This window comes from Pseudorasbora parva, chromosome 10 (assembly GCF_024679245.1).
Source record: "Pseudorasbora parva isolate DD20220531a chromosome 10, ASM2467924v1, whole genome shotgun sequence".
Taxonomy (NCBI): domain Eukaryota; kingdom Metazoa; phylum Chordata; class Actinopteri; order Cypriniformes; family Gobionidae; genus Pseudorasbora; species Pseudorasbora parva.
The window spans coordinates 8,494,691-8,505,195 of record NC_090181.1 but is presented as its reverse complement, the minus strand read 5'-3'; the positions used below and the strand labels follow the sequence as shown (position 1 = coordinate 8,505,195).

The following is a 10,505-nucleotide window of genomic DNA, read 5'->3' as shown; positions in this document are numbered from 1 at the left end:
CACTATGTCGGCGACATGCAGTAAAAAGGTAGTAAGGATGCTGGGAAATGTAGTTTTTAATAAACTGATAGAAATTAGAAAAATAATTAGAATAGAAAATAATAAATAAATGTATTTCTATTAACCTTTTTTAAATTTATTTTTTCATTGCCTACTTCTTGATATGTAGCATATAATTATTTATTTCACTTAGTTACCAAGGCATGAAGATTTCTAACTGTATTAAAAATCCTAAAAGTTTTTACATTTATGAAAAGATTTTAGTCTTAATTGCTATTTTAGGCATGGCGCTGCCATGTTGACATCACACGACCAGTCCTTACCAATTTGTTTACAACTTACGTTTAAAAACAGCTGCTTTAACGTTCCAAATGTGAATAACTGTTAGTTATGCTAACAATGGAATTACGTTTTTTATTTAGGCTACTTCGAAACCGCCATTCTAAAAAGCTATACAATTCCAGAGGAGACCCGCCATCGCGAATTAGCCTTCTTGGTTACAAACTGACGTAATGAGTAGCCTAATGACTGATAGGCCTACCTATTTCCCCCAGGAAACATTTTGGTTTGTACTAAACCTATTTTCCAAGAGCCACTAGATGGACCTATACAGCCTACATTCAATTTTGACTGCCCCAGGCCAGAACACATCGGGTGTGTTCATTGTTGCAGGTTTCAACGTATGGTAGGCTATTGCTTTAGTGAAATAATAATGACACGCTTAAACATTCGTGTTGCCTGTTCACCAGACCAATTCAATAGATTGAATTGAACACAACTTCAATTCTAAAGGATTTAATGGGAATGTTCTTAATTCCCATTAAATCTTCATTCTTGTAATTTATTTTAGTATCATTGAGATATATTTTTATGAATATTCTGAATACTTTTTTATTTTCCATTTTTAATGGTTTTTATTATTATTTTAAAATATGTCTACAGTTTTTATTATTCTAGTTATCAAGCCTTAGCAACTGACTGGAATAAAAGAAGTTTAAGTTTTTTAGTTAGCTTTTTTCAGTTCATATTTATTTTATTTCAAGTAATGAAAATTTAGTTATCTATAATAACCCTGATTCCAACATGACAAAATTAATGATCTATTAGAACACATCATTCTCAATATCTCAACTTTGTTTCATTACCAATGTTTTAAAATGTCCAAACGACATACAATGAATTTAAAGGAAATCAATCAGGATGTGCAATTTTCTTCATCTGTACAGTATAAATACAATTAAAAACACATGATATCCAACAGAAGGCAAATGCTGTTTCCACTTTATATTATTAAGTGTCTTATTATGTACTAACATTTAAGATATACATATAAGTACCTCCATGGAAATGCACTGCTGACCTGACTCCTACTCTCTAAACCAAACATTGACTATTCTTTACCATCAGAACTGCATTTTTTCCCCAATTACAGTTAAAGGCATATAAATTCACACATGAATGCAAAAAGTGCAAATTTTTTTTTTGTATCGAAACTGTTCAAATTACCCAATGCAGTTAAACTGTTTAAACATAAAATAGATATAAAAACAAGGCTTCTGTGTTTTCTAAACACAGAAGAAAGTGAAATTTCTTTTTCAGTAACATCGAACCACAGAAAATATACTAATAATCTCATTTTAAAACAGCATAGAGATTTTAACAACTGGACTTAGCTAAACGAATAACAATGACGATTTGAATAAACGGACTAAAGGATTAGTTCACCCAAAAAATGAAAATTCTGTCATTAATTAATTATGTTGTTGGACACCCGTCAGACCTCTGTTCATCTTCAGACACAGATGAAGATATTAGTGTTTAAATCCGAGGCTCAGACAGGCCTTCATTGACACCAATGTCATTTCCTCTCTCAAGACCCATAAAGGCACTAAAGACGTCGTTACAAAGCCCATCTCACTACAGCGGCTCTACAATCATTTTATGAAGAGACAAGAATAGTGTTAGTGCGCAAAACAACTAAATAACGGCGTATATAGTGATGGGCTGATTTCAAAACAAAGTTTTGAACCGTTATGAATCAGTGAATCGATTCAGGATTTGGATTGCGTGTCAAACTGCTGAAATCACGTGACATTGGCGATCCGAATCATGAATCAATTCGCTGATTCATCACTGCTCTAATCTTTGTTCCCGACCGGAGAAGAATGGGAGGTCATTAAAGTTCCTGTGCATGTAAAAACAGGTGTCCTAAAACTTGTGGCAATATAGTGTAGCTAAAACATGTAATATAAACTGTGACCCACATTTTTATAAAACAATTAAACATCTTATTATTCAAATATCTTATTTAAATATCCTAATTATCACAGAAAATCCAATTGGAACCTTGAACACATTCCTTTAGAATTAGGACTAACTAGAAAACGTATGATGTCCAATGGCCCAAATGACTGCAGGAGCCGGTCAGACTAAGAGGAAGTGTGAAGTTCTCTTGTGAGAAGCTCTTTGAATACAGACAGACGCATTAAAGAAATGAAGAGGACCTGATTGGGGACTTGCCTCAGCCATAAGATTGATCACGCTCAGTGTTCTAGGAGGAAATCCTTGTGAGAATGCAGCCTAGCCTTGTTCTTGCAGAGACACAGCAAGGCAATCAGTCGACGTGGCAGACAATTAATCTCTCAGACAATGGTTTGCTTCAGTAGAGAGCTCTTATGTGGCTCCAGCTGAACTATCATCATCTCGCCGCCTTCTCCATGGGAATTCTCAGCCGGGATTGACAGCCAAATGCTACACAGCTGCTAAACATACATATGCAGAAATGACTGCTTGCTGCTCAAAACCATAAAAGGTGACAGAAATTATGCTTGTGTTTTTAGTTTTGAACATTTAGCCAAACTAGGATAGGCGTAATTGATTTTCGATTGTCCAATTAAAGAGCCGGAGTAAAGGGTCCTTTAGTTGCGAGGTGGATGACTGGTATTTTTAAGTCTCCATTAACTGTTTTTGTTGGGCAGGAGAGAGACGGAGACAAGCTTAAGTGGGACCTCTATGGGTCACTTTGGAAACTAATTAAGAACCTCTTTGGATACCAGTCTGGTATTTCTCTTTAACAATTGCCTTCTCTCCTTCTCTGCCATCAGAATACACTCCTTTCAACCTCATCAAACAAACACAGGGCCAAAGTCCTCCTGTGAATGAGCTCAAGGAGCCTCTATAAACCAGCTGAACAGCTAATATAGGGAAAACCGAAGAAAACCGAACAGCTGTAAACACTTAGGGACCAGTCTGAAGCTAAATAAAAGGACTGTTAATTGAATTTTTATTCTTCATTACTTCTTATTAGTTAAGACGAAAGAGCATTTGACTAAAAATGGCACAGATAAAATAACAAAAAAATAAAGGACATTATATTATAATGTTTTATCAGGTTCTCTCTGACCAATCATTCGTTATACATCAGCCCATTTTCAGCTAAATAAAGGAGTCATACACACTCTGAGATGCGGAATAATTTTATTTTGACAGATTAGAAAAACCATACAGTAAATGAAAGCTAACACTGTATGACAGCAACATTTGTCAGAGGCCACATTTAATATAAAACATAATTTATTAGTCTCTGATCATTTAATACCTGCAATGATTTATTAAGGCCAGTGTGTATTAATGAGATGATGTCAGAGCACCGTGAGTCCAGATGAGACGGGGGCGTCACCTGATGAGTTCCAAATGTAGTATTCTGAGGAGACCAGCTCTCGTGCTAGAGGGGGAAAGGTGGAGGTTCATTCTCATTGCTGATGTAATTATGATGTCAACCTTTTTTTTTGTCAAACTTATTTCAACATGTAATCACAGATCATCACCTGGAGTTATGAGTTATTTTACTATATATACTGTATATATATTTGAATAACTAAAACTAAAACTAAAAAAAAAAACACTATATACCGGTAGACATGTTTAAAAGAAAAACTAATTAAAAAAATACAAAAGCACTTTAGAAAACATACTTATACTTAAACTAAACTTAATTGATTTAGTTTAAGTATAAATATCTTTTGTAGTGTGCTTTTGTATTTTTAATTCATTTTTTCTTTTAAACATGTCTATATAGTTTTTTTAATTTTTAGTTTTAGTTATTAAAATTAAAAATTATTTTATTTAAATGAATTGCCAAGGCAACATTTATTAATATGGTAACACTTTGCAAAAAGGTTCCATTTATTAACATTAGTTAAAGGGATAGTTCACCCAAAAATGAAAATTCTGTCATCATTTACTCGCTTTCATGTCATTCCACACCTGTAAGACTTCATTCATCTTTGAAACACAAATTATTTTTACTAAGATCTGAGCGATTTCTGTCTCTCCATTGGCAGTCTACGCAACTAGCATTATGTGAATAAAAGCCTAAATTCAATCTGTTCATCATATAAAGCGATCGAGTCTCTTCAGAAATTTGGACTAAAGTGCTCAATTCATATGGATTAGTTTTATGATCTCTTTATGAACTTTTTGAAGCATCAGAGTGTCAGCTCTGTAGCTGTCAATGGAGGGACAGAAAGCTCTCAGATTTCATTAAAAATATTCATTTGTATTTTGAAGATGAACGAAAAAACTTACGGGTTTGGAACGACATGAAGGTGAGTAATTCATGAAAGAATTTTTGGGTGAACTAACCCTTTAACATTTACATTATTAAAATCAAACGTTGTACCTGGTTATATTATTTAATGGACTTGAGCTAACATGAACTAACAATGAACAGTAGTATTTTTGTTTAATTAATGTTAACAAAGATGAATAATCACTGTACTGTACTGTACTGTTTTGCTCATTGTTAGTTAATGCATTAACAATAACTAACATTAATAACTAATAGGACTTTATTTTGAAAGTGTTAACATTTATTTTTTATGTTTTTCCATTAGCGAAAATGATTTGAATAGTTTTGGTTTTATTTCCCAATAACAACCCTGTCACTGAATTACTCACTTGTGACAATCCGCGGTTTGGCAGATGAGTAAACCTGCACTGAGTGTTGGTCCACACAGCAACCAGACAAAGTCAGATCTGGCACACGGAAATAAAGCTGGAACGAATACAGTGACACCTGAACTGTTATTATGCACATTAATACAGGCATCTGGAACAATAAATTGACACTCAATATCTTATTATAGAAAGAATAAATTCATTTATCCTAAATTCACCCACTTTTATATATGTAGTGAGTCCTGTGCACAGAGGATCTGTCGGTCCAGCAACAGTCCCTGAAAAATGAATAGTCCCCTCCAGTGTTGCTTCACGAGACTTCGGAAACTTCTGACCTGAGAATTTACAAAGACAAATCTGTTATATAATTATAAATAATAAATATAGCTGCAAGCATAAATTAATAGGGCTGAGCACAATAAAAGTGCTCGAATTACGAATTATGCAAGCATAGCTTGTAATATCAGATCAACTGCAACAATGAGTACTTTGTTCTTTTCTTAGATTATTTGAGTCAAAATGGCTGAAAAATCATGAATTCATGACATCAATTTAATGCGTTATTTGAGAAAGGTTAACCAATCCATTAGCCTTTTTTGAAATTTCATCATAAATTACCACCACTTTCTAAATACATTCAGGGCATGGTGCCGATGACCCATATAGTGTTTTGTAATAGGCTAATGTGTTTATAAAATACAGCTTTTTATAAGAAACCCCACAAAATGCTCAACATGGGAAAAATGTGAATCGTTCCACTAAGTATGCTGCACTGAATCAAAAAAAGAGCAGTTTAATGATTTTTGGGCAAACCATTATACGCAGAAATAGCCATTTTTCTCCTGACCAGTAGGTAGCCTCAGGTCATGCTTATGATGAGGTATACGGGTGAAAATGAGCTCTTGAGCTAAAACCCGGTACTATGCATCTCTCCCTTTGAGGTTAATGTTTATTGTACGCTGTCCCTGTTTCTTAAATAAAAATAAAAAAATAAAAAAATACCAAGGCCAAATCCAAAATTGCCCCCTTATCTCTCAATCACCTTATTATCGCATGTTAATCCACTAAGAAACACAGTTCACTTGAAGGAGTGAATGGAAATGAGTGAGTGAATGTGAACAGCCGTTGTATGTACATCAGCTGGAATAGAATGAGTGCCACTACAAATGGCTGTCCCCTCAAATAATGCCCTATTTGAGGGTATAGCAGCGTGGAGATATAAGATATAGCCTCACCTCCATGTTGACATGCTCATCGCATCAGTTTGCGGGTTATTTGAAAACGGCTGGGTCTATCAGAAAGCTTTTAATAACCTTTTGCTAGCACTGTCGGAACATGATCGGAGCCAGATAAGGTGGATTTCTTATGACAGAAGATGATGTCATAGGGCACAATCAAATCATCTTGAGCCAATAAATCAGAGGGGAAAAATGGCTTTGTAGCCCTTAAGGTTCAAACGTAGCATAAATTGAAGTGCAACTTCGGACAGTTGGTGGCACTAGAGAAGGATTGAGTTAGAAACACCAATATTGCCTCATTAATCTGCAGACTGTCCTCTACCTGTGCCAAATTTCATCAATTTCTCGCAAGTGTTTCTATGGGCTTCCATAGACTCAAGAGCAGAAAAAGAAGAAGGAGAAGAAGAAGAAGAAGAAAAAGAAGCAGCTGAATAGTCAGAAGAAGCTGAAGAAATGAATAGTCCCCTCTAGTGTTGATTCGTGAGACTTTGCAAACAAAACAAGAAGAAGAAGAAGAAGAAGAAGAAGAAGAAGAAGAAGAAGAAGGAATAATAAGAGCAACACTAGTACCTAAGCACTCTCTGTGCTAGGCTCCTAAATAATTATAAACACATACGTGAAACATCATGCAATATTAAGATTAGACATACCAAGGACCCAAACCAGTAAGTTCTTCTCTTTCGACACCTCAAGCTGTCCTGAGCTCACTTTGACCTCCACACTTCCCATTAGATTCCTGTGAAGAAGCACACACAAGCACTATAACAGCCAATCTACTTTCTATAAGCACAAAAATACACAACCAGCTGAAGACAGTAAGACTGCTCCATAATGAGCCATTATAAATGACTGACTGCGAGTGTACATTCTTGCACCACACACCCTACACGTGTGGAGTATAAAATCAAGTGTTTTCCCTACAAATGTACATGACTTACTTGTTGAAAAATGGAAGGTGTGCCTCACAGTACTCAAAGCTGTTTTTGACACTTTCATGGAGCTTCAAGACGACATTAACCTTCAGATGATTCTCCTCTGCCTTCAGCTGGTAGGAGCCGAGAATTGGTGGCACGGGTACCTCAAAAAAGTCAGTTAAAGACACTGCAGCTTATCCTGTAGTGTGTACCATAGTTTTGGAGTCTGTATATGTTTTGTTGGTTTGTTTTTTGAAAGAAGTTAATACTTTTATTCAGCAAAGATGCATCAAATTGATCAAAAGTGATAAAAAAAGTCAATGTTTTCAGTGTTGATGACAAGAAATGTTTCTTGAGCAACAAATCCTCATATTAGAATGATTTCTAAAGGATTATGTGTCACTGAAGACTGGAGTAATGATGCTGAAAATTCAGCTTTGATCGCAGGAATACATCTCATTTTTGAAAACTGCTAAATTGTAATATTATTTTAAAGTATTATATTTTTTTTAAATACATGTTTACACCTGGTATTAAGATGTGTTTTGGTTGATTGGATCACAAGTGGATGACACTAAATACAAGTGTAAACGACGTCTAAAACGTTTTCAGCTTGTCCAACCTTCAGGAGGTAGTCAAAAACGCATTCGACCAGATTGCTTTTGCTCATGTGGTCAAATGTGTTCGAACAGCCTAAGTCTATTCTCCGCCTACTGATCCAATGCGTAAACTTTATGGGAAGCTCGCTAGCCAGACGGGATTTAAACATTGTCGACTGAAGACCCAAGTTTGGTTTGAAGATGGAAAATGTACCAGCACAATGTTCTCTCACCATTCCTGATTTCTAACATAAACTCACCATGTTCGGCTGGTGTTGCGGCTCTGCTCTTGCAGAAACGAAAGCAGATGCTCTTCATGTTTTGTCTGTCGTCTCCAGTCCATATGTTTTAGTACCATACTCCAGTAACATATGTTTCATATGTTATCGCGTGAGCTTATTTTGTTCGTTAGATCAAACGGCCCATATACTGTATTTACCCACCCCTCGAAAAAATCAGGGCAGAAGTGGTTGAAAGTAGACAAAAGATACAAATTAAAACAGCAGGTGTAAACGGATATGTGTCGACCTTGTCTACTTGTGATCCGATCAACCAAAACGCATCTTAGTATCAAGTGTAAACGGCCTTAGAGACGTGAAAAAGTACCTGTGAGGTGTAACTACACAGTCTGAAAAGCTCCAGAGGTGGTGAGAAAGGGAATTTGTAGGGCCCAGAAAAGGCGGAACTGTCATTCTCTTCCACACTGCAGGCAGTGAGAATGCTCGCATCCAGAGACGTCACGCAGGGATGGACAAGAATGTCCTGCAGGGGTGAACCATTGGGTGGGAGCGTGAGAGTGACGGTCACATTGGGCAGAACCCCTTCAACCTCACACTGAAAAACATGAAGTAGCAAATGTTATGCAATATTAATAACACAAATCAAACTATAAGTTCAGCATACACGATGGGACTAACTTTGCACATGACCATGCCATACACATCCCAGAGATCCTGTCGGCTACTCTTGCCGTACTGCATGGACCTCACCTTCTCGGTGAGGGCCACACTCACTACTGCCCTCCCTCGATGGACCCCTGCCTTCCAGGCTGGTTGTTTCTGAGCCCCCCCCGGGCTTGGTGCCACAGCAACAGGCACCGATCCAGCTGGAGGAGGGGTGTCCAGTGGCCTTCCCAAAGGGCAAACCTGCAAAAGCACAGAGGGAAGGGCAGCCAAACGGGAGGCCAGCACATCAGGCTCTGGTTTACCTCCAGGGCCACAAAGGAAATCCTGCAGACCTGACAAAAGAGCTAAGCCTTGAGAGACTGAGGCCAGGCTGGGGAGAGGAGGCCGAGGCTCAGGGGGTGCTTCCACTAGAGGAAGGCAGGCTAGGATTAACGCTCCCTGAGTGACGATGAGAACGGGCCAGAGGGTTCTCCCACCTGAGCCATCTACATGGAGTTCCACAGCCGGTGAACGGTGCTGACGGGCACAATCGTCCCGTGCATCTACGTAAGGTTTTTCAGCATCCACCTGGCCCAACTCTGTCAGCAGAAGCTGGGGTACAACACGGTCCTCCGGAACAGCCACATACTGAGCTCCAGCCAAGGATTTGGCACGAAACTCAACTGTTGGGAATCGTCTAAATGAAGAAAAAAATGATTCGACAAGTAAAACAGAAAAAATAGCACTTCCAAAACGCATGCTATCATTTCACTCAAACTACTGTAGTATGTATTGCTGTGCACAGTTTGTATTTTTTTTTTTTCATGGAAATCCTAGATAACTGAAAGTCACAATAAAATTAAAATTGACATTTCTTTTTGTATGTAATATTGGAGTATTTATTAAAATTATCTATCTTTGCTCATCAGTTTTTTTTTATTCATATGCCCTCGTATTTTTTTTTAATCAAAATAACTTCCCCTTCCTGTTGCAATGACATCTCTTCTCTGATGATTTGTCTACTGACGTGAGGGCGGGACAAACTGTCATGAGATTGACCAATAGCAAACCACAACAATCTAACGATCCAATCCATTCCCAAATGGACAAAATCAAGTCCTGTCCAACATTTTCTCTTGTCCGGTAGGCCACCAACGCGTCACAATAAGGAAGAAAAGACTATTGCAACTTCCATTTCAGGACGACTTTAAAGTTTCAAACAGTTGTATGCTAAACTGTTGTCACACAGAGACTTAATTCAGAGTGACATCAATCATATTGGAAATAAAAAGAGCTATTTTTTAATTTGAAATATTGTTGCCAATTTTATTTTATCTGTCCAATTAAATAATTAGTTAAAACCAGGTTAAAACGTAACCTAGGAAATGGAAGATCATGCTGACAACATTGCATTGTGGGCTAAAAAAATTACATGAGGTTGTGCTTGCACATTTTAAAATAATAGACAGTATACAGTATACTACGAACTATGCAAATATTCCAGTGTTCTTACCTGGAAAACCGAACTTTTGCAGAGTCACCCTTCTCGTGTGAGACAACCCATAGTGCTCGTATACTCATACTGCTGTTGTTCTGTCCCTATTAATGATGAGAGGGACTAATCTAATATGCCAAACATCTAACTTAACGTGTATGCAATTATTAGCTCACTCGGTAAGATATATATTTTTTAATTGTTCAAAGTTCAACACTAAGTAACCGACATAAAGTTAAAATACATGTTTAAAGAAAAGAAAGAGAAATAGAGGAACTCGCCTCTGTCATGTTATTCCCATCTGACAGCTTGTTCTTCCTGTTTGCCAGTGATCACGTGACATTTTGAGGCGTGGTCGAAAGATGTCCTGACGTAGGATCAGCCGTAGCAAACTACGCTGTTTTCAGTTGCGTTAC

The 10,505-nt window shown here is 37.2% G+C and overlaps 1 protein-coding gene across 1 annotated transcript; it reads right to left on the bottom strand.

Moving 5' to 3' along the window:
• Positions 1–3,460: 3,460 nt before the first annotated feature.
• On the bottom strand, positions 3,461–10,410 carry ap5m1 (adaptor related protein complex 5 subunit mu 1). The gene is made up of 8 exons (XM_067455046.1): positions 10,108–10,410; positions 8,628–9,291; positions 8,317–8,544; positions 7,136–7,275; positions 6,848–6,933; positions 5,182–5,294; positions 4,960–5,056; positions 3,461–3,724 (listed from the first exon to the last, which is right to left on the bottom strand). The coding sequence occupies exons 1-8, from the start codon at positions 10,173–10,175 to the stop codon at positions 3,642–3,644; spliced, it is 1,479 nt and encodes a 492-aa protein (XP_067311147.1). The 5' UTR covers positions 10,176–10,410; the 3' UTR covers positions 3,461–3,641.
• Between the last annotated feature and the right edge of the window lie 95 nt (positions 10,411–10,505).

Excerpts from the sequence above, each read along its gene's own strand:
- ap5m1 (XM_067455046.1), bottom strand. The coding sequence starts at position 10,175 with ATGAGTATACGAGCACTATGGGTTGTCTCACACGAGAAGGGTGACTCT. Across the intron at positions 5,295-6,847 it reads CTTACTGGTTTGGGTCCTTG|GTCAGAAGTTTCCGAAGTCT; the intron begins GTATGTCTAATC and ends GTAAATTCTCAG. Across the intron at positions 5,057-5,181 it reads GACTCACTACATATATAAAA|CTTTATTTCCGTGTGCCAGA; the intron begins GTGGGTGAATTT and ends TATTCGTTCCAG.